The sequence below is a fragment of the Orycteropus afer genome, unplaced genomic scaffold (genome assembly GCF_000298275.1).
Source record: "Orycteropus afer afer isolate SDZICR_OR568_19922 unplaced genomic scaffold, OryAfe1.0 scaffold00009, whole genome shotgun sequence".
Lineage (NCBI taxonomy): Eukaryota > Metazoa > Chordata > Mammalia > Tubulidentata > Orycteropodidae > Orycteropus > Orycteropus afer.
Genome location: NW_006921596.1, coordinates 11,398,995 through 11,423,548, shown reverse-complemented (window position 1 = coordinate 11,423,548; position 24,554 = coordinate 11,398,995). Strand labels below are relative to the sequence as shown.

Sequence of the window (24,554 nt, the reverse complement as noted above, 5' to 3'; positions counted from 1 at the left end):
CCCAGCAGGACTCCCGTACATTCCTGCTATTCCACCGCCTTGAGCTTCATTCACGCCTCCTCCATCTCTCGCCTGGAAGACTGCAAGTGCCTCCTGGCTGGACTCCCTGCTCCCATTTGACCCCTCTTCAATCTACTCTGCACAGTGAGGCAGAAATGATTGTTTTATGACACAGATCAGAGCACATGACTCCCCTGATCAAAGCCTTCCAAAGGGTATACACTAATGTTCATTGCAGCATCACTCATGAATAGCCAAAAAGTAGAAAGAACCCAACTGTCCATCAACAGAAGAATGACAACCAATATGCGGTAAAAAGAGAACTGAAGTTCTAACACATGCTACAACATGGATGAACCCTGAAAGCATTATGTTGAGAGAAATAAGTCAGACAAGAAAGGACAAACACTGTATGATCCCACTTATGTGAAACACGACAAGAGGCAAATGCATACAGACAAAAGTTTCTCAGTCATTACAGGGGCTGGGGTAGAGAAAATGGGGAGTTATTACTCAAGGAGTGCTGAGTTTTTATCTGGGGGATGAAAAACATTTGAAAACAGATGGTGATCACAGTTGCATACCAGGGTGACTGTAATTAATGTCACTGAATCGTACGCTTAAAATGGTTAGAATGACAACTGTTTTGCTATATATATTTTACAACCATGAAAAAAAAAAAAAGAGTAAAAACCAAAAACAAAGCAAAAGAAAAACCTTCCAGAAGCTTCCCAATGCACTTAGAATCAAACCCCAAATCCTTCCATGGCTCTGAAGCCTATGGGATCTGCCTGCCCCTCCCATCTCCCTCCCTACTCACTACTTTCTAGCCACCCAGGCTGTCCTTCTGTTCTCAAAACCACCGAGCTTATTTCTGCCTTAGGGCCTTTGCATATGCTGTTCTCTCCACCTGGGATGCCTCTCCATGAGACCCCAGCATGGTGGGCCCCTCAAGTTATTCAGGTCTAAACTCAAATGCTACCTTCTCAGATGGACCATGCCTGAGCAGCAGCAACCTTGCTGTCCCCAGTCACACCCTGTCACATCTCCCTCTTGAGTTCTCTTTTTAGAGCTTTGGTGGTGCAGTGCCTTAGGCATTTGACTGCTAACCAGAAGGTTGGTGGTTCAAACATACCAGGCACTCTGTAGAAGGAAGATGGGACAATCTACTTCCATAAAGATTTACAGCCTCAGAAACCCAGTGGGGGTCACTATGAGTCGGAATCCACTCAATGGCAGTGAGTTTAGTTTTGGGTTTTGGTACCACCAGAAATGGTTTTATTTATCTGTTTACTTGCTCATTTATCTGAGCCCCTTTCCTATGAGAATTTAAATGCCATGTGAGCAGATGCCTGCTCTGTCCTTTCATCACTAAACCGCCAGTGCCTCAAACTGCACCTGGCACAGAGCAGGTGCTCAAGAAACGTTTCTCATATGAATATGCAAATGCATGCTTGTACGCATAATGAATGTAGGCATGCATGAATAAACACATGCATGCATTCACCACTGCATAACACAACAAGATGACCGTCTGAAGAGTCCTCCTGCCTGAGCCAGAGCTGGCCCCTGGAGCAAAAGAAGGGCATTTCCCATGAGCCACATAGCCGGCACGGTCAGCAACCCACCCGTATTTCCTCTGCTTTCACCTCTAACTCTGAAGGCTGCTTGCTGGAAACACCTGCCACTCTCTGCCTGAGGCCTTTCTTCTGACCCCAGAACAAGCTCAGCCATGTGCAGGCTAAGCTGGAAGTGCCAAGTACAAGCAGTCAATGTTCACAAGCATACCTCAACACAGAACGCACAGGGACTTGGTGGCTAAATGTCCCAGCTGTTCAACCCTCAGGTGGGCAGGTAACCAGGCGTGTTCTACACTGGCCCCCAGCATTCCCAGAAGGGACCTCTGAGGGAGTCCTAGTTGCCCACTGTAGTGACAACGCATCCCTTCTTGGCTGCCTTCCCTTTTCTATCTCACTTCACTATCCTCCCACCCATGCTCTGGGACCACCTATGAATAAATGGCTTGTACTTGACCAATGCCGGCTGTTTTCTACTAGGCCACCTCGTGTAAGCTACCTGGGCTGGGATGCCACCCAGATCAGAAGCAACCCCTCCCAAGGCCAGTTTCCATTACCCCAGCTGCTGCTTACAAGTTCCTTACTTCAGGACTTTCAAACTTGAATTTCTCTTAAGTCCTTCAGCGAGAGAACACACACCTTCATCGTGGAGATGATTCTCCTCCAGGCTGGCAAGAACAAGACAGAAAATCTGGTTGATCTGATAATGTTTATCATGGAGGATGGTGGCAACAAAGATGAAGCCATGTGCTCAGATTTAGAAAATCCAACATCTAAAATTCAAAATTATGGAACAGATAAAGTAGGGTGTGAGGGTTCTCAATTCCAGGGGGCACTGTTGCAAGAGAATTCACCCCAGGGCCCCTCTACAGAATAAATTCTTCATGCCCGGCCATCCAATATATTTTGTCTTTCTCCTTATTAATGGGAGCCTAATTTTGTTTGAGAGTCCTTGGGTGGTGTCTATTACTTGCAGCCTAAAGTAATCTTCACTAAGGTGCCCTTCCGTCAAGAAATTCTAGTGGCAAAATACAATCAGGCTAAAAACATGACAGAGCTGGTAAGCCCCACCAACAGCCAAGGCCCACCAACAATCTCCTTTCTACGGCAATGCTCATATGTTTCACTGCCTTTCTGCTTCCTGGAGAAAAAACAAATATTCAGCATTTTATTTCCAGGACACAATCTGGAATCTTGTAGAACATGTCAAAAGAACTATACTAGTGGAGTCTGAAGGACAGGAGACTCAAAATCAGCTTCAGATCCACAGCATAACCATGATTCATGACTCACCTTTCAACTTCCCCAGAATGTTACTCTACCTTCCAAGACAATCACTGACTCTAACACCTAGTGTTCTTAGGCACTCATGCACTTTAAAATAACAAAATACTGGTAGTATTACTAGTAGTGATAGTAGTAGTTGTCATAGTAATCCTGCTATGATTATACCTTAACATTTGTGGAGCACTTACACCCATGCCAGCAACTGCATCAAGCTCTTTACAAACATTACCTCATTTAATTCTGACAACAACGTTTAATAGTTGGAAGCATTCTTATCCTCATTTTACAGGTGAGAAAATAGGCATTGTTATTTAACTGCCTAAGATGACAGAAGAATCTCAGTTTGCTTGATACCAGCATCTGTGCTCTTCACCATTATGCCATGTGCAGGGAGTAAATAAACAATCTAATTAAGGCATTAAATAAAAAGAATTAGCACCTACAAGCATCACACCACCCAGTATGTATAAAGTTAAACACAATCAATCAATCAGTCCCCTACTTGCGCCTATCCACACAACTGCTTCCATAAATAAGGCCAGAGATTTAAGAAAGGTACTCATCTGCTTGCCCAGAGCAGCGGATCCCCCAAACTCACCAGAGTTCTTCCAGTACCACGTTCTTTTCCAACATCAGTGCTAAGGCTTTGGCACCCACACTGCCAATGTTGTTCCCTACCAGGCTGGACGTGATCATGAAACAAAAACATGTCAGAGGGAGGGACCTCAGAGACAAGCATAAATGCATGGATGGCAAAATGCATAGCACACATACCCCCATTCTCCTTGTCTATTCCATTTCAGACATCACTAATTGATTGCAGGGCTCTTTCTCATTAAGTCCAGATACAGTCTTAGAATCTTTCGCAACATGGTATACCAGGCAGCCACTACTAATGGGTTGGAATTGGTCCTTGAGATACAATGTATCTGATCCAACCCAAGATCTTCAATTTACAAGTAAGGAATTTGGACCCCTAGACACCTCCAAAGTCACCCAGAAGGACTCAAGAGCCTCGACTCAAATTCAACTCTTTAGCCTACTGCCTAACATAAGGAGGGTAAACGTGAACTTCAAAGATCTTCAAAACTGGCCCAAGCTCCTCCTTCCCCACTCTGACTCCTCCATGACAATTACAGGACAGACTCAGAAGCTTACCTGAGCCACTTCAAGCTCTGGTGGTCACTCAAGGCTTCAGCCAAAGCCTGGGCCCCCTTGTCACCCACCTTGTTGCCCCAGAACCTGAAAAGACCAACACAGTGAACAGAGAGTGAACACCTGGTATGTGTTAACATTATTCTAGACATGTGCTAACAGAGCCTCCTGCTTTCTGCAGGCCCAGCCAGGAGAGTAGGACCACCCAATCCAAGAGAGGTCTCAATGGGTCACCTGCCAAACAGTGTACCTGCCTCCATCGTTTTGGTTGGATGACCAAACTTCACTCTTTTCTTTCTGCAGCTTTAGGTCACAGACATACAGAGTGGGAGTGGTCCACTCAGTCCATACCCCAGAGACAGGGAACTCACATAACTAACTGTATCTTCCCTGACATTCAGTTCCAACCTGTCTCATGGTAACTGCCACCCATCAATTCTTAATTACCCTTGGGGACCACCTAGACAAATCTAATGCTTATTCCACAAGCCAGTTCTTTATCTCCTGCTTCTTCTCCACATCCCTAATTCCTTCTTGGTGTCTAGTTCCTTCACCTTCTGGACCACCTTCCTCTAACCCACTATAGTTTGAAAGTATCCTTTCTGAAAAGATCGAACCCAGCTCATACCTTCTGGCCCAGCTATTTTACACAGGGGAACTTCCTCTGGACACGCACATGCACCAGTGAGGAATGATGGGTGAACTATGGTGTTCACTGCATTTTCAGTAACTCAATAAATACTTACTGAGCTTTCACTGTGTGCCAACATTGCCCTGCTCTCTGGGGATACAACATTGAAATAGCAAAACAACCTGGAAACAACCTAAGTGTGTATCAACAGGGGGACAGTTAAGTAGATTATGGACATCCACCCATTGGAACACTATGTTTTTTTGTTGTTGTTGTTATGTGCTGTCGAGTCCTCCTCCTTGGGTTTCCAAGGCATTATCACTACGGAAGTAGATTGCCCAACCTTCCTTCAGAGGAGTGGCTGGTGGGTTTGAACCGCCAGCCTTCTGGTTAGCAGTCAAGTGCCTTAGGCACTGCGCCACCAGAGCTCCTATGCAGTTACACTATAAAAAAATGAGGATATAATGATAAGAAGATGCTTATCATATATTGTTGAACAAAAATAAAAAATAATGCTAGTTACAGAGAAGAGTTTGTACCACAGGACAGTGTTTGGCATTTTTAGCAAGGTGACTGGTCTAGAGAAGGTGCCTTAATAAATATGTGTTCAGAGATAAACAAACACCCCAGAAGTGACCTCCAGCAGGAGACAGCTCAGCAGGGCTGTGGCCACCTTTATTGTAGACACTGTGCTGCTACTCAGGAAGCTAGAAAAAGTTAATTTCTCCTGTCAAGAGTCCTGCTCTTGGATCAAAGTGTGCTTAGTGGGCAACAACTCGCTTACCTGTGACATGGGTTGGAGCACTTAGTCCTAAGGTTATTCTCACTTCCTACCATTTCAGGTTCTAAAACTCCCAGATCATGTCACATGGACCCCAATCCACAGCAGGATGTGACAGGACCAGAGTGGGGCTCTTGGGGACTGTCTGGGTGCAGCCCTGAGGGGCAGCCACTCGCCCAGCAAATAGAGGCCACCTGCCCCCTATAGTCTGTAAGACTGGCCTCTAAAGCCTGTGTCTGACTCCTCTCCCCTCCTTGGCAAGCCTGGCAGGGGCTCCACACAAGCACGGGCTCTAAAAGACCCGAGAAAGCTTCCTGTCATCCTGGGTCTTTGCTACCCACCCTACTTCCTTCTGTTCCCCAGGTCCATGGTTCTCACCCCTGGCTTCACCTTCCCTGAGAGCTTTCAAAAATTACTGATGCCTGGGTCTTGCACCCAGACATTTCCATTTAGTCATAGGTGGGACTCAGGCAATGGTATTTTGCAGAAGCTCCTCAAGTGATTCCAATGGGCAGCCAAAGCTGAGAAGCATAGCCCTAGGTGCCCAAGGACCAGCTCATGGGCCCTACCCTCCTCAGCCCTGACATCCTCAACTTCCTGTTTGTCAGGTGAAGATACACCGGGGCAGTCAAGTCCCACCCACTCTCTCCAGATCACCCTCCCCACTGTAGCCTGGGTACCTCTGAGGGCTCTGGCTGAAGAGTTTCACCTGCCCCTAAATCTTCGAATGCCCCAAGCCCCTGTGTGTGGGCCCCTCAGTCCCGGGGCCCAACCTACCCCAGAAACTGGAGGGAGGTGTTGTCCTGGAGCCCCTGGGCCAGCACCTCGGCCCCTGAAGCAGTGATGTGGTTATTCCCCAGCCTGGAAGGGAAGACAGAAGAGACTGAGAGAGGACAGCCTAGAGCAGAGGCCCAGGGACCTTCATGCCCTGATGTGATGGATGTGATGGGGAAGAAGCATCCTAGACAGTGACTCAAGGGGGAAAAGCTCTGAGCACATCCCCTCCACAGATGTGGGACTGTCCTCACGCTCCAGGGCGGCACAGTACACGCTGGTCATGCTCTGTGAGCTAATGCAAGCTTACTTAACCGCTACCTCTACTTCAGTTTCCAGTAGCAAAGGAAAAGTGGGCGGGGCTGCTTTGCAAAGCAGCACTGACAAGTACAGGTAGGAGTCACACAGCTGTCCTGGGAGGTGGTTTCTCTGAAGGGTGAGGCCAGGTTGTGGACGGTGATTTACTCACTACCCCACCTTTGCCTCCTGTCTCAGGCACCTACTGGCACTAGACCCCCAGCATGCCCCTTGCAGCTTCCCAGAGCTGCTGGTGCCACAGGTAGCATTAACCAATTACAAGAGAGCCCAGGGCAGGCCCAGGCAGCCAGGGAGTTTGCCAGAGAGGAAGAGGCCTTAGAGCCTTCCAGAAAGGCTCTCTGCCAATACCAAGAAGGGCACTGCGGGAGGGCCAGCGTCAGGAAAGCAATCTGGGCCAGGGGGAATCCCAGCAAGGGAGGCGGCAGTTGCTGTTGCTAGCTGCCGTCCAGTTGGCCTGTAACTCCTGGCGACGCTCTCTCAACAGAACAAAATGTTCCCTGTCCTGTGCCATCTCCATGAACCCCTTCTTCAGCACAAGGACTAAAGGTGAAAGGGCAGGGAGCCCTCAGCAGCACCACTCCAGAGTTCGTTGGAGAAATCATGGCATCAGAAAAACACTGCTCAAAAGGAGACCAGTTAAAATAAAAAAAAAGTTGCAAACATTGCCCTTGAGTTGACCCTGACTCCTGGTGATCCCATGTGGGTCAGAGAAGAGCTGTGCTCCCGGGGATTGCCAATGGCTATTTTTTCAGAAGCAGATTGCCAGGCCTTTCTTCTGAGGTACCTCCAGGTAGACTTGACCCTCCAGACTTGCGGTTCACAGCCAAGCACATTACCATCTGCACCACTGGAACTCCCCAAAGGAGACAATGCCCTTGCATTCAGCCTGAAGGTCATGATCCTAGTGTGGGCAGAGCCAGGGACGAGGCCAGAGCAGACTAACTCCGCTGCCAGAAGAAAAAGGTGCTGGGGAACAGGGAGCTCACCTCAACGCCAAGAAGTTCTGCTTGCATGCAAGGAGCTGGGCCATGGCGTGTGCACAGCCATCAGTCAATTTGTTGTTGAAGAGACTGGAAAGTTCCAGGAAAGAGGAGATGTGAGGACGAAGAATAAAGGACAGTGACTACACAAATGGGGCAGCTTCTTTCTTCAGGATAGGAGCCCCCCTGCATCCTCCAGCCATGCAAACACCCACACACAGCCCATTATGCCTGCACACCTGCCCAGGCCTGGAGAGGCTGGGGACAGGGGACCAATGTCCACAGCGCAGCCTGACTTACGCTAATTTCTGCAGCTGCTCACAGTGAAGAGCGCGTTCAATGAGCTTGCAGATGCCTCGGTCTGAGATATTGTTATCTCGCAAGCTAAAAAAGACAAAACAATTCAGTTTGAAAGTGGAGCTGATAAGAGAGAAAAGAATGAAGAAACCCTCCAAAGAAACCGCTGCAAGGACTGAGCATCCAGGAAAAGTGGAGACTCTCCCATCCCTGGCCAGGGGGCTAACTGGAATACTATGTGGGGAATAGCCCAAAAAGCAGAGACCCAGAGCCCACTAAAGAACCTAGAATCCTCAGGAAGTCACTGGTCTCATTTGAACTGCTGTTTCCATCTCCCTAAAAGAGAGATTGTTGGTTCAGTGGTAGAATTCTTGCCTTCCGTGCAAGAGACCTGGGTTTGATTCCCACCTCACGTGCAGTCACCGCCTGCCTATCAGTGGAGGCCCGGGTGTTGTTAGATGCTGAACAGGTTTCAGTGAAGCTTCCAGACAAAGGGGGACTAGGAAGAAAGGGATGGGGGTCTACTTCTGAAAATCAGCCAATGAGAATGTTATGGATCTCAACAGTCCGGTCTGGAAGTGATTTTGGGGACGACACAAGACTGCAATGTTTCACTCCATTGTGCATGGAGTCACCATAAGTTAGAGGCATCTCCACAGCAGGCAACAACAACAACAAAACACTCACAGAAGGTTCTGAGATGGGGAAGAGCCGATACTCATAAAGGGTGTGGTGGGAACAAGGGCCACCTTGGGGGCAATGGTGCTTATCACTGTCTAGGTGAGCAGATGTCAGACCAGCTGGATGAGAGTGGCCTCAGCTTCAGAAATGAGCCTTCAGGCTGTGCTTCATGGGGCCCTGCTGGCCAGCCCTTTCCCTCTCATGACAGCACAGCCCAGCAACCCCTCTCTGACCCTCCTCTAAAGAGATGACAAGACCATCAGGAAGCTCAGGCCCTCTAAAAGGCACATTCTCAGGCCCTCTCCTGGAGATAGTGATTCAGTGTGTGTGTGGGGGGGTGGGCCCCAGGGATTTTTATTTTTTAACAATTGCACACATGATTCTTATCTTCAGGCAAATGTGAGAGATTCTGACTTAATGGTTGTTAACACAGCCACTCCTCGGAAGAAAGATGGGGCAATCCATTTCTGTAGTGATACCGCCTCGGAAACCCAAGAAGGGGTCACTAGGAGCCAGGTCCAACTTGACGGCACACAACAACAACAACAACATAGGCTGGGGAGTCCCTCAGCTGGAAGTTCTGGTCCTGAGCAGCCACTTACTAGCTACTGGCTGGCTCCTCCATCTGTAGAATGAAACAACAGTATTCCTGACCATGAAGAGACAGTGCATGTAAAGCACCAGGTAAGAGCTACCTGTAATAATGATCACTGGTATCCATTGAGTGTTTCATGTTCCAGGAGCTGTCCTGAGTACTTCTCAAATTACCCACCGCCACTAAGTCAATTCTGACTCATAGTGACCCTCTAATGGAGTAGAACTGGCCCATAGGGTTTCCAAGGCTGTAAATTTTTTTTAAAAAATGTGATTTAGGTAAAAGTTTACAGAGCAAATTTACTTTCCATACAGCAGCTCACATACACTTTGTCTCATGGCATTGACTGAAATGTCCCACAATGCAACAGCTTCCCTCCCATTCCTCCCCATAGTTACCTCTTCCTTGTGTCCTTCCCTTCATGCACTCCTGTCCCCTGAGCTGTCTCCCTGTGCATACACAGCCCTTCTATCCTCCGATGACTGATCTCTCCAAGAAGTGTATCTACCTAATGTAAATGTTCAGCTCATACGCCTGTCTACTGTTTGGCTGGAAGCCACAGGAATGGGTTCAATTCTAGACCTGAAGGGCAGCTAAGGGCCATAGTCTCATTGGTTCCACCAGGCTCTATCAGACCAGCAAATCTGGTCCTTTTTTTTTTTTTTTTTAAGTGATTTTGAATTTTCTTCCACTTTATTCTCCTGTTCTATCCAGGATCTCTTACATAGATTTCGCCCCCCACCCCAAGTGGGTGACAGTGGTAGCCAGGTACCATCTAGTTCTTTTGGTCTCATAGTTGTATAGGCTGAGGATGGCATGGTGTACCAGTCACTTGGACTAATTCTTTCCATTCGTCTCTGGTTTTCTTCATTCTTCTTTGCTCTGAATGAGAGGAGACCCATAGTTGCATCTAGATGGCTGCTTGCAAGCTTTTAAGATTCCAATCACTACTCGCAAGGCTGTAATCTTTACAGAAGCAGACTGCCACATCTTTCTCTGTGGAGTGGCTAATAGGTTTGAACCACTGACCTTTTGGTTAGCAGCCAAGTTCTTAACCACTGTGCCACCAGAGCTCCTGGTACTTCACAAATAGTAACCTCATTTAATCCTCACAACAAGCCTATATTGCAGAGCAGGAAACTGAGGCAGACAAGTGAAGTGCCTTAGCCAAGGGTGCACAGCAAGTAAAGGATTTGAGCCTGGGCAAACTAGCTCCAAGGAGCTCTATTGGTGTAATGGTTAAGGCATATGGCTGCTAACCAAGAGGTCAATGGTTCAAACCCACCAGCTGCTCTTCAGAAAAAAGATGAGGCAGTCTGCTTCCGTAAAGATTTATATTCTTGGAAACCCAATGGGGTTGCTACGAGTCTGAATTAACTTGATGGCAGTGAGCTTGTTTGGTTGTTAGTCTAGCTCCAAACCCCACTCATGACCAGCACATTAATCTGCCTCCACCTACAGATTTTCATCAGCCTTCCAAAGCACTGTTTTTCAGACCAGGGGTTGTGACCCACTAGTGCATCATGAAATCAGTTTTGAAGGTCCCAAGCAGCATTTATTTTCAATGAAATAGAACAGAGAGAAGAAAACAGCAGAGTGATTAGAGTTAATAAGGTAAAGTCATTTCAAGAAGCTTTAATTTCAGTTTTACAGTATTTTGTCTCTCTGTCTACTCTCTATTTCCCTCTCTGTCTGTCTGTCTCTGTCTCTCACTGTTGGTTGCAGTCAAAAAACTTGAAAGCCACCACCGTAGAGTGAGACCGAGGGTTTAAAGAGACCTACATGGGGACACTTATATATGGAGTTTCCTGCAGGCTGATTTCAGTTGGCATGGAAACAGTTCAAGTGGGAGAGATGCAGCTTAGTGCTATGGAAAAGGAGTCTCTCTCTCTCTCTCTCTCTCACACACACACACACACACACACACACACAGGAAATGCCCACACAGCAACCTTGTTTTCCTCAACTCCTGTTATAGTGTTGGCAGTTTCACTGTGTGTAGGTGTGTAGAACTTGGTCAAGGACTTCAGTTGCTGATGAAAAACCAAGCTGGCTCAGACATACCAGCATGTCTCACAGTATGAGAATATTGGACCAGTTGTATCAGAATCACCAGGGATATTTGTTGAAAACACAGACTCCACGGCCCCCACCATAGACCTATTGAGTGGGAATCGCTGGGGGCAGGCCCAGCAATCAGCATCTCCACAAGCACCTTTGCACACACTACAGCCTGAGAACCATGAACTGGAACCAGACCATCCTCTCCTTACTCTGAGAAACAGACCAGCTCACAGCCTTTGCCCAGCCCTTCTGCACAACATAGGGGAGTCACGTGGGTATCCCTAACCCAGGAGAGACAATCCATTCAAGAATTCCAGGGGTGGGCTGGCCTCAGAGGATCATCCAGGCCAGGGGCTCCTGGTTTCCTGGGTTTCAGGGACTCTTTAAGAACTTGATGGAAACTATGAGCTCACTACCCAGCAAAATTCACATTCATCTTTTTTAACAGGAAAACAGCCCCCATAGACAGGTCCCGAAATTCCCAAGTCAAAATATCAGGATTCTTACTTCTTAGGGAAGTAGAGTATTGCACTGGTCACCTCCTTCGACCCTCCCACATCTACTCTCCCTGCTGCCTCCCTGGCTTTCTGTCCTAACCCCAGTCCAGGGGATGGCACTGGCAGCAGAGAGGAGGGGGGAGCAGAGGGAGGGCTTTAGTCCCCTACACCCACCCTTCCAGATTGCCGCAGCCACAGTTCCTGTCAGGCAGTGTCCTCCCTGCCTTCCTCCCAGGATGCTAGCCACTCCTGTCATCCTCCCTGCTCTGCCCCCATGACTAGCCCCAGGGCCCTGCACTGTCCTCAGTGCTCTTCCCAACTCTTGTCCACACCTTTGCCAGTAGTCCCATTGTTAAACTCTCCTCAGATTATGCAATTTAAATGTGTCATGTTTCCTCCAAACCCCTGACTGGTATATTTATGTTTGTATTATATTTCATAGTATATTAATTACATACAATTTTTATATCAATTATATATAATACGGAGTCCCTGGGTAGTGCAAATGGTTAACATGCTCTGTTGCTACCCAAAAGACTAGTGGTTTGAGGGCACCCAGAGGCACCTTGGAAGAAAGGCCTGGTGATCAACTTGTGGAAAATCAGCCCTTTAGGACCCTGGAGCACAGCTCTGACACTCAGGGGTCACCGTGAGTTGGAAGTGACTCCACGGCAACTGGTTGGTTATATATATCACGTTATTATTTGGTAAAGTAGAGGGTCAGCAAAAAAAGAGGAAGGCCCTCAATGAAATGGATTGACACAATGGCTACAACATCGGGCTCAAGTATGGCTGTGATTGTGAGCATGGTACAGGACTGGGCAGTGTTTCATTCTGTTGTGCACAGGGTCTCCGTGGGTCGAAACCAACTTAATGGCACCTAATGACAACAATGACGTTATTATTGCATTCTATTTATAACGTTATAACCAGAGTTGCTATTTAAGGAATAGCAGTTTCTAGTAGGTATCCAAAGGAGATCTGGTGGTGCAGTGGTTAAAGCATTTGGCTGCTAACCCGACAGTCAGCAGTTCAAACTCACCAGCCACTCTGAAGGAGAAAAAAGATGAAGTAGTCTTGCAAACTTTCTGGAGCAGTCCAACTCTGTCCTATGGAGTTGTGAGTTGGAATCGACTCAAAGAAGTGGGGTTTTTTAGTAGGTACCCATGTGTTTGCTCCCTGGAGGAAAAGAATCTTGCTGCTTTGCCCTAGAGAACACATGTCACCCTAATATATTCCAGGATAAGTCAGTCCCTTGTTTAGGGTCAAATAAAGTTGTCTGGGCAGACTAAAAGCCCTGCAAGGCTATGAGTAGATTTCAACTCTAACCTGTTACTTCTCCTTTATCTGAGGTTATAAACAGAGCATGACATCCCCTTTTGAGGCTGGCAGGGAAGTTGGGACACTGGGCAAGCTCTCTGTCCTGCCTGCCCCAAGACATGCTGAGGCACAGACTTCCAAAGGGTGAAATCTCTTCAGATAGGAAGCCAAAAGCAACATGGATAATGCCATCATCTTATTCGACACTGCACTATGTAAGAAATCAAAGGTTGGGTTAAACTCTACAGCCACATCTTAGAACTCTGAAGTTCCTACCATACAGGAATTTTAAAGTCTAATAGGGCACACGTCACCTCTAACATGGGATAGACCCTAACGTAGCCAGGTATTACACAAAATTGTGGTGACTTCAGAGTTCTCACTGAGCCCCTGAAGCCTTTCCACAGACCACAGGTGACTCGAGGGAAGCAGGAAACTTGGAACCACAAAGATGTGATTCTTGAATCTTGGCTCTTTCATTTTCCGCATAACCCTGGACAAGTTACTTTGCTCCTCTGAGCCTCACACTGAGGATGCCCATAACTGTCAAGTCAATTCTGTCTCCCAGTGACCCTCACGTGACAGAGCAGAACTGCTCCATAGGGTTTCTTGGAAAATCTTTGCAGCAGCAGATCACCAGGCCTTTCTTCCACACCACTACTTGATGGGTGTGAACTGCCAACCTTTAGGTCAGTAGTCAAGTGTCAATCGTTTGCGCTACCCAGGGACCTAGGATAATGAGGACTGAAGATAATGAGGACAATAATGTCACTGCCTACAGCCCAGCATGGTTGTGGGGTTTAATTAAAGCAGGTAGTTCTGGGAAGTAGATAGCAACAGATATTGTTATCACCCACCACCCCCCGTCTTTCAGTTTGCCATACTATGGTGACTTGCACATTGTTATGATGCAGAAAGCCATGCCACCAGTATTTGAAACACCAGTAGGGTCACCTATGGTGGACTGGTTTCAGTGGAGCTTCTAGACTAAGACAGACTAGAAAGAAAGGTCTGGTAGTCTACTTCCAACAATTAGCTAATGAAAACCTTATGGATCACAACACAATATGGTCCAACTTGTTTTCTTTGGATCTGTCATCGGTGGATCAATCACTAAAGGAAGGCATCGTATTTTGTGTAGTCAAGGGTTAGTGAGAACAAGGGAGACCCTCTGTGGCATGGATTGGCAGCATAGTCACAATGGTGAATTCAAACATGGTAGTGACTGTGAGGATGACACAGGGGTGGGCAATGCTTCATTCTTTTATACATAAGGTCACCACGAGTTGGAAGCAACTCCATGACAGCTAATAACAACACTGTTATCAGTGTTATCAGCATCTAACAACAATGACAACCTTGTACAGATGGGAAAACTAAGGCCCAGACTGGGGAAGGTACCCTGCCTAGGTGGCAGAGAAGGGGCAGCAGAGCTGGGTGAGGCTGGGCCAGTCTCCTGGGCCCCAGCTTGGTGCTCCAGTGCCTGCACTGATGGTGGCATTCCCTCCACGCCCCTCTGGGATCAGCCACCCATACTCACTAGAGAGCTTTGCAGACCCCAAGGCAAGGCAGCAGCTGCTCCACGCCAACGTCACCCACGGAGTTGTAGTCCAGCTGCAGGGCCACGGGCCGCCGGAGATGCCGCAGCACAAAAGCCAGGGCCGCACACTCAGTGGGGCCGACACTGCAGAAGGTCAGCTTCAGGTGCTCGACGTCCAGCCCACATGCGGCCTCCCGGGCCAGCCGCTCCTCCTGCATCTCGTACAGACTCCGGATGAGCCACAGGAAGCCAGGCATGGCGTGCATGCTCTTGGCCTCACCAGGCACAGCAGGTGGGATGGAGTGGAAGTGCTTGCGGAGGCTGTGGGCCAGACACCACCGGGCACAGGCATGGCGCCGGAGCAGGGCCTTCTTAGAAGCCTGGCACTCGACCAACAGACCCCGGTGCTCCTGGGACAATAGCCCTGCCACAAAGGCTGCCGTGATCTGGAGGTTGTGTGGCTCAGCCTCCTGCAGCAAAGATACCACGGTGCCCTCCTTGTGCTCAGAGCCCGGGACACATAGCATGGGCAGTAGCCTGGCCAGCAGGGAGCCACCTGGCCTTTGGCAGTTGAAGAGGTGTCTGAGTATGGTAGGCGGCAGGTCAGCACTCAGCACGAGGTAGAACGCAGCAAAAAAACACTGGAAGGTGATGTGCAGGAACTCCAGGGGTGCCGAGCTCCCTGGCACAGTGCTTTTGGCACGCACCAGGAAGCCCAGAGAAATGTCCTCAGTGTCTACCTGCGCTGCCTGAAGCTGCTTGGCTGAGAACACATAGCAGCACATGCCCAAGCCCCAGAGAGCCAGGCAGCCGAGGTGCAGGAGTGTGGTGAGCCTGCCACTAAGGAGGCTGGGTCCTGGGCTGCTGCGGGTTGTGTCTGGTGGGGAGGAATGCAGCAGAAAATGCTGCAGGATCAGCAGGTACATGTCTGTACTGGTCTTCAGGGAGCCCCCACCCTGCAGCAACAGCTCCTGGTGGCATTTGGACACAATCCATGAGAAGACAGGAAGGTGGCACAAACCATGCAAGGCTGAGGTCGCTTTGAGCAGGTGGACAAGGCGGTCTGCTACCCCAGGCCCCCGATGGTGCTTCCGCATGTACAGCTCAATGCCCTCCTCCGAGAAACCCTTGACCTTGAGCTCCGTGCGGACATACTTCCTGAGGAAAGCTGTCACTGCATCTGGACGGCTGGTCAGCACCTTGCGGGCATTCTTCAGCAAGTTGCCCTGCAGAAGGTTGAAGAGCAGGTTCTGGACAGACATGGGGTTGACTGGAGAACAATGACGCTCACAATCGGTGAACCTGTACCTGAACTCGTCAAAGCCATCGAAGGTTAGCAGCACGCGGTCAGGGTGGTCAAGGAGGAACTGGAAGACGTCCTGTTGGCCGACATCAGGCCAGCAGCAGTGTTCAAAAAGCAGCATCTGGACAGAGAGCGGTTTTGCCACACACTGCAGTTGCCGGCAGCTGAATGGAAAGACAAAGAGAAACTCCTGGAAGTCCCGGCCTGCAGCCCACAGGAAGTGCAGCTGCTGCAGGAGTGTGCTTTTGCCACTGCCCGCCTCGCCCACCACTAGCACTGTGTCCGCATCTTCATTGAGAGGGCCATGGGGACTGAAGAGCTCCTCCAGGCCCACGGTGGCTGGGTTCTGCTGCGAGAGTCCAGCCATGCCAGCATCCGTCTGCAGCTCCAGGCCGTTCTCTGTATATATGTCCTCTAGGCACAAGTTCTCTGCTCCATCGTAGCTACTCAAGTAGCGAGTTTGGGCAGACACTGTAGTCTTCAGCTTGGCCATGTACTTCTTACAGGCAGCATCTGGGAAGGTGGAAAAGGCAAATGAGTCCATGTGAAAGATGGGGCCTGACCAGAGACTGGGCTTTGTAGGGGAACATGAGTGCCAAGTCCAGCTCCTCCACTCACAAGTTGTGGGACTTAGGGGTCACACGCATAAACTTTTTAAGTCTCAGTGTGCTCACCTGCAGAGTAGGAGAAATGATGGTCCCTACCTTATAAGCGGGGAGCTCAGGTGGCGTAGTGCCTAAGGCATCTGACTGCTAACCAGAAGGCTGGCAGTTCAACCCCACCAGCCACTCCTTGGAAGGAAGGTTGGGCAATCTACTTCTGTAGTGATACTGCCTCGGAAACCCAAGGAGAGGTCACTATGAGTCAGGTCCATCTCGACAGCACATAACAACAACAACACCTTGTAAGAGGAGCTCTGGTGGTGTAGTGCCTAAGGCACTTGACTGCTAACCAGAAGGCTGATGGTTCAAACCCACCAGCCACTCCTCGGATGGAAGATTGGGCTATCTACTTCTGTAGGGATGTTGTTGTTGTTGTTGTTGTTGTTTGCCGTCGAGTCGGCCCCGACTCATAGCGACCCCTCCTTGGGTTTCCGAGGCAGTATCACTACGGAAGTAGGATTGCCCAACCTTCCTTCCGAGGAGTGGCTGGTGGGTTTGAACCGCCTGCCTTCTGGTTAGCAGTCAAATGCCTTAGCCACTATGCTACGAGAGCTCCCTACTGCCTTGGAAACCCAAGGAAGGGTCGCTATGAGTCAGGACCAACTTGACAACAGTGAGTTTGTTTGTTTGTTTGTTTACCTTATAAGGTTTCTACATGTATCCATTAAGATACTGTACGTCAAGTGTTGAATTTCTCAGTGATGCAAATGGTTAACATGCTCAGCTGCTAACTGAAAGGCTGGAGGTTCGAGTCCACCCAAGGTACCAAGGAAGAAAGGTGTGGTAATCTACTTTTGAAAAACTAGTCACTGAAAACCCTGTGGAGCACAGTTCTGCTCTGACACATATGAGGTCACCATAAGTCAAAGTCAACTCAACAGCGACTGGTTACTAGTAAGTAAGTGGTCAAAACAAATTTTTTTTTTCCCATTGCCATCGAGTCGATTCTGACTCATAGCAACCCCTACTGGGTTTCCAAGGCTATGAATCTTTACAGAAGCAAACTGTCTCCTCTTTCTCCCACGGAGCAGTAGGTGGGTTTGAACCACCAACCTTTTGGTCAGCAGCTGAATGCTATACCACCAGAGCTCCTTCCAAAGAAATAAGCTATTGTTATTATTATTCCTGACACCAGGAACAACTATAGAAGATTGAGAGAGTCTTGGGCTGGGGCCAGAAAATCTGTGTCTGAGGTCTGTCCTGTCATGTTGATTGAGTGACCTTAGATAAGTCCTTCACCAGACTCAGCTGCCACTTTCTAAAGAAAAGCAGAAAGTTTAAGGGTTTAGGGCCTCAGTTTCTGAAGTCAGATACACCCAAGTTTGCAACCTGGGTCCACCTTTAGCTTGGACAAGTCACTTAACCTTTCTGAGCTTCAGTTTTCTTATCTGTGAAAGTGGGGATAATGATAGTACACCCCTTGTAGGATTATTTTAGCAGGAAATAATGGAAAGCAGAGCTTCAAGAATACAGTAAGTAGTGCTTTATTATCAATATGATTAGTGGTGTGGGAGAAAGAATAATGTTCCCCCACAAAGATGTCCATGTCCCAATCCCCAGGACCTATGAATATGTTACGATACATGGCAAAACAGACTCTGCAGATGTGACTGAGCTAAGAACCATGAGATGGAGACATTTTCCCAGGTTATCAGTGGACCCCATGCAATCACAGGAGTCCCCAGAGGGGAAGAGCAGAAGAGGGGAGTCAGTGGTGAGTAGAACTGCCTCATAGGATTTCCAAGGTTGTAAATGTTTATAGAAGCAGATTGCCTTGTCTTTCTCCCACAGAGAGGCTGGTGGGTTCAAACTGCCAACCTTCTGGCCATAGCCACTACACAAGTTTGTGATAATTTGTTACAGCAGCAATATAGAACTAAAACAGTGGGGGATTCATGGAGAGAATACATGGGAATGGATTATATAAAAGTTAAGTGATCACTGTAAGTAAAACTAGAATAATAAAATAAAATATTATTGTCAGGCTCCCAGTAGTGGTAGGGATAAGAATCTCAAATGCGTTAACAAGTGATGAGAGTGGATGACTCAGAATCCCAAGAATGCCTAACACAAGCTCATATTGGAAGAATGAGCAAAGGGAATGCAGGGTAGCGCAGGCTGCATACTGGCTGCCCATGGACCACTCCAAGCCCAAAGCATATTGTATTTGGTATAGGGAGTATTTTTGAAAATTTTCACTTATTTGCTGACTTTTAAAAGCCATGGTGTTGTGGGCTGAATTGGGTCCCCCTCCCAAAAATATGTTGACGTTCTCACCTCTGGTACCCATAAATGTGACCTTGCTTGCAAATAGCCTATTAGTTAACATGAGATCACACCTAGTCTTACCTGAGAACAGACACAGACAGACAGAGGAAGGAGGCCAAGTGACATTGCAGCTACAAGCCAAGGAACCCTTGGAGGTACCAGAAGCTAGAAGAGAGGTGCAGAACAGATTCTCCCTCAGAGCCTTCAGAAGGAATCAACATGGCTGACACCCTGACCTTGGACTCTCAGCCTCCAGAACTAAGACAATAAACTTCTATTAAGAACTTTATTGTGCCACTCAGTGCCTTCCCAGCCCTAAGAAACTAAGACACGTGGATTTCCAATATAATCTTAGTTTAAATTTCTCTTAGGAATAAAAGATAAGATCTGGCAATGCTGGGAACACACACCCAGATGCATCGTTGCCAGTTGTCAAGGCTCTCTGGTTGTCAAGGCTCTCCCGTTTGCCTCTGTACCTGTCATTTACACTTCCTGCTGGGCCCCTGGATGGGACCTTAAAGATGGCCTGAGTCTCCACTGCCTAGGAACTGACCAGGAGACTCAGGCCCAGAGAGGAAAAGGGATTTGACCGAGTCGCAAGGAGTGATGGCGGGCAATCAGCAGAGCCTGGCCCACCACTCTGGGGCTCCTCCCCTTGGACAAACTTTTCTGGGTCCCTCTAAAGGGTTGGCTTTCTATAGCCCTGGATGCCACCCCCAGCTGAGAACTTCCCATGGAAGTCCCTGGTCAAACACCCATGAAGGGAGGAGTCTCAAAGGAACTGGATCTGAGGCCCAGTGCTGGATGGCTTCAGGGTCACCAGGGTGCCTGGGCAGAGCACTCACACAAGATACCCTGATCCTGTCTCCACTTCCCCATCCTCTTCATCCAATGCTCTCCAGCAAAAGTTCTGACCTGGGTGTGTCCAAAAGGTTGTTGCTTTTCCTTTATCATCTTGCTACCAAAGTGAGCAACCCACTTCCTGTGTGAGGGCTCAGTTCCCTTTTCAGGAAATGGAGAAGCACTGGTCCAGACTCCTAGCGTGGTAGGATCTCAGAGCATGGTTCACCACATCACATGTCTCGGTGACTCAACCAAGTACTGAGCTGGGCCCACTCAGTCCATTTGTCTTCAATTTAAAGGTGCCGGTTGCCCTCAAGTTGACTGTGACTCACAGTGAGCCCATATATGTCAGAATAGAACTGTGCTCCACAGGGTTTTCAATGGCTGATTTTTCAGAAGACTGCTATGCCTTTCTCCCAAGGAGCCTCTGGGTGGACTGGGACGGCCAACTGTCTGGTTAATAGCCAGGCATGCTAATAGTCTGCACCCTCAGGGACTCTCAATTTAAAGGCTTCCAAGTAATTTTCCCAGATAGCTCTTGGCATATCAAGTTGTATTATAGAATTATATAGAACTGATGCTCACTGTTGCTTTTACTGCTCTCTGGATATGCCAAAAACATTGAATGGAGACCATAAAGTATGTATCTTCCTCCCCAGTGCCCTGATTTCCAATGTAGGTTTCCCAGACATGACCAATGATATCAAAACTTTGCAGGAAAATTTCTCTCTCATTTCAAAAACAATAAACACACGTCAACCATTGCCTTTAAAAATGTGAGGAATCTTGTACCATGGCAGTGTTGCAGTGCCCAAACAACCAGCTTTGCTTGATAATATCAACAGCAGATACACACTTAGGGTCAGCTGGGCCCTGTGCTCAGGGCTGTGAATAACCACCATGTACCAATGTCTACGTTTCATTCTTAGCTTAGACAGTGCACACTCAAGTGCCAACCACAGACTTCCAGCCAACTCTCCCAGAGGGCAGGGCCCAGGGTGATGAACCCATGTGCCAGCACCATGCATTGCTCAGTGGCCCTGTGTGCTGATGACCTTGCCTTACAACAGTTTGGAAGCAAGACTCAGAGGGAGAGCTGTTACCCTGTCTTAACAATTGAAGATTCCTTCTCTCAAAAGAAGAGAGATGCGTGGGTGGAACAGCCTAAAATCAGACCCAGCTGCCTCTTCCTCATCACTTAATCTCCCTGTCCCAGTTTCCATATCTCTAAAGTGGAGATAATAACACCTACCACTCGAGGTTGTTGCAAAGGGTAGCAATGTATGGTATACATAACGTGCTGTGCTATCCAAGCCACTTCTGCTCCTGAGTCTGGATGGTGATAATGGGCATGGAGGGATACCATGTTATCTAAATTCATTTAGTTCTTGAGCTCCTAATAAACCAAACTCACTGCCAATGAGTCAATTCTGACTCATAGTGACCCCTACTGGTTTCCAAGGCGATACATCTTTACAGAAATAGATTGCCCCATCTTCTGTCCATGGAACAGCTGGTGGGTCTGGACGGCCAACCTCCTGGTTAGCAGTCAAATGCTTTAACACTGCACCACCAGTTCTCCTTTAATAGTGAGTAGCTAATTTCAGAGATCAAGAAATACCAGTCATATCTCAAAACGTGTATCTACTGGTCTCAACTCATCTGGAGCAAAAGAGAAAGGAGATCAAAGACTCAAAGAAGAAACTAGTCTACAGGACAAAGAGTCTACATGAACCATGGCCTCAACTACCCTGAGACCAGAAGAACTGGATGGTGCCTGGCTACCACTGCCCACCACTCCAGTCAGGCTCCTCGCAATAGATGAACCCTGACAGAATGGGAGAAAAGTATGGAACACAACCTCAAAATTCCTAAAAACAAAAACAGTCTTATAGGACTGGTTGAGACTGGACAACTCCCCAAGATTACTGCCCTGAGATACAATTCAAACTTTGAACTGAAACTAACACCATGAAGTGATCTTGTAGCTAAAGAACAAATTGGCTCAAAAAATAATGAATACTGCTCATAAGTACTATGCATCTTTAAACATTATCTACACTAGACCAAAGGGTCAACAACCACTTTAAAACAAAGTTGTGAATGTAAGGGGGTAGGGAAACTAGGCTAATGGAAACAGAACCACCAGAATGCAAATGAGAAATGTTCAGGCATGATGATGAATGTGACCAATGTCAGTGTACAATTTGTGTAGAAGGTGTTGAATGGGAACCTAAACGGCTATGTAAACTTTTACCGAAAACAGAACACAAATTATTTTTTTAAAAGTGTATCTACATATTTTCAGTATGGATAATGAGACTTTAGATAGCAAGGAAAACCAGTAGTTAGCTTTTAATATACAGTGGCTCCAATTATCACTATGTAGTCTGGAAAGTAATAAAAGCTAATATAAAAACAAGCCCAACCCATTGCTGTTGAGTCGATTCTGACTCATGGCGACCCCATGTGTTACAGAGTGGAATTACTCTCCATAGGGTTTTCTGGGCTATAATCTTCACAGAAGCAGATTGCCAGGCCTTTCTTCTGGGGTGCTGTTGGGTGGGTCTGAACCACCAACCTTTTGATTAGTAGCAAACCATTTGTGCTACCCAGGGACATAAACCTACTGTCATCAAGTCGATTCTGACTCACAGTGACCCCCACTGGCTTTCCAAGGTTGTAAATCTTTCCGGAAGTAGATTGACTCATGTTTCTCCCATGGAGCAGCTAGTGGGTTCGAAGTGCAGACCTTCTAGTTAGCAGCCAAATGCTTTACGCACTATGCCACCAGAGCTCCCTTACCCAGGGACATAACTAACATTAAATGCTTTTATCCTTTTAATCCCCCCAAGAGCCCATTGAGACAGGTGGTGTTATCCTTAAAGTGAACAAACTGAGTCTTGGAGAGGCTGGCACAGCCAGTAACAGAGATTCTAACTGGCACGTGTCCCATTCTGTAGTTACCACTCTTAGCCTTTGCAATAAATTGAGAAGAACATATACATACCCTCGGAGGACAGGACTGATGGCACCGGTAATTCCTGAACATGTTGTAGAAGGAAGGCAGCCAATCCATTGGCCTTCACTGTGGCAAGATCCAGCAGCCTTCTTGCCTATGGAAAAATCAAACACCATTATTTTTCCTGAAAGGCTGATGGGGAAGTGTGGGAAGGTTTCTACTGATTACTACAATTTCACAGACATTGCTTTTCTACCACAATAAAATGATACAAAAGCAACCAAACAATAATATGAACTTAAAGAAGTTATTACAGTATTGGATGGTGATTTGAACACATGCTTCCAATCTGGTGACCTCATGAACCCTGTTAACATAGTGAATAATGTTTTTAAAAAAGACATAAAGCTACAAGGATAGAGAAAACAGGAGATGCAATAACAGCAATAAAATTCTGGAAGCTAGAAATTGTCTGGAAGAAGGATTACCATTCAGTCTCATGGCTTGAAATATCATCTCTGCTATGACTTGCAAACTCACATCTCCAGCCTGGACTGCTCCTCTGAACCCTGGACTTGCTAACTCCATGCCTCATAAACATCTTGAACTTAACATTTCCAAACTGGAACTTCTAATCTACCCCCTGCCACACACACACACACACACACACACACACAGACACACACACACAATATCAAACCTACAGCCTTCCTCATCTCAGTTACTGTCAACTTTGCCCTTCCAGTTACTCAGCCTCAAAATTTTAGAGTGGCCCTTGAGGTCTCTCCTCTGCATCCATCAGCAGATCCTGTCGCCTCCACCTTCAAAGTGTATCCAGAATAGCACTGCCTGACAGAAATTCTAACACAAGGCACAGATGCAAGACACATGTTTAATTTGAAATCTTATAAGAACTGGTTGCTGTGTGGTCAACCCTGACTCACAGTAACCCATATGTCTCAGAGTAGAAGTGTACTCCATAGGATTTCTAATGGCTGATTTTTCAGAAGTAGATGACTAGGCCCCTCTTCTGAGGTGGCTATGGGTGGACCTGAACCTCTAACCTTTAGGTCACCAACAGGGTACATTAACCATTTAGAACCCAGGGATTCTAACTCTTCTAATAGCTGCTTTTGAAAAAATAAAAAGAAACAGATGCAATTATGTTCAACAATACAGTTTATTTACCCAATATACCCAAAACACTGTCATTTCACTTTGTAATCGATATTTTTAAAATAATGAGATTATTTTACATTTTTTTCTTTCATACTAAGTCTTCAACATCTGGTGTGTATTTTGCACCTGTATTGTTGTTGTTGTTATGTGCTGTCAAGTTGGACCTGACTCATAGCGACCCCTCCTTGGGTTTCTGAGGCAGTATCACTACGGAAGTAGATTATCCAACCTTCCTTCTGAGGAGTGGCTGATGGGTTTGAACCGCCAGCCTTCTGGTTAGCAGTCAAGTGCCTTAGGCACTATGCTACAGCCTTATTTCATGTGCTCAATAGCCATAGTGGCTAGTGGCTTCCATATTTGATGCACAGCTAGAGAGCCCACCACTTCTCATCACACACTCAACCACCATCCTGGTCCAAGCCATCATCATGGCTAATCTGGAAAACTGCCAGTAAAGGCCATTTAACTGGTCTCCCTACCTCTGTGCCTGTTGCCACAGTCTATTCTTAACACCAGAGTCAGAGCTAAGCCTTTAAAAATAAAAGTCAGATCATGCCACTCCTTGGTTACAAACTTCCTAACAGCTCCCCTATTTTCTCAGAATAAAAGGTCAAGTTCAACAGTAATTTACAAAGACCAAAGCTGACTAAAACCCCTGTCTAGACCCCAGTTACTTTTCCAACCTCACCTCTTGTTCCTCTTCCCCTCTCATCCACCAAGCACACTGGCCTCCTTATTTCTAGAATACAACAGGCACCTTTGCACTGGCCCCTCTGCCTTCAATTCTCTTCTTTCACCTCCTCTATATCTTAGTTAAAATTTCACCTTCTTAGTGAGGAC

General features: G+C 47.4%; 1 protein-coding gene across 1 annotated transcript in view; it reads right to left on the bottom strand.

Annotated features, from left to right (window-relative positions):
• The window catches only part of NOD2 (nucleotide binding oligomerization domain containing 2), a 51,109-nt gene that overhangs the window by 7,562 nt on the left and 18,993 nt on the right, over nt 1-24,554 (bottom strand). The window contains exons 2-9 of the mRNA XM_007947001.1: nt 22,584-22,689; nt 14,498-16,313; nt 7,804-7,887; nt 7,510-7,593; nt 6,209-6,292; nt 4,023-4,106; nt 3,463-3,546; nt 2,162-2,245 (exon numbers count right to left, since the gene is read on the bottom strand). Coding sequence (XP_007945192.1) covers nt 2,162-2,245; nt 3,463-3,546; nt 4,023-4,106; nt 6,209-6,292; nt 7,510-7,593; nt 7,804-7,887; nt 14,498-16,313; nt 22,584-22,689 — 2,426 coding nt within the window. The remainder of the gene's footprint in view (nt 1-2,161; nt 2,246-3,462; nt 3,547-4,022; nt 4,107-6,208; nt 6,293-7,509; nt 7,594-7,803; nt 7,888-14,497; nt 16,314-22,583; nt 22,690-24,554) is intronic.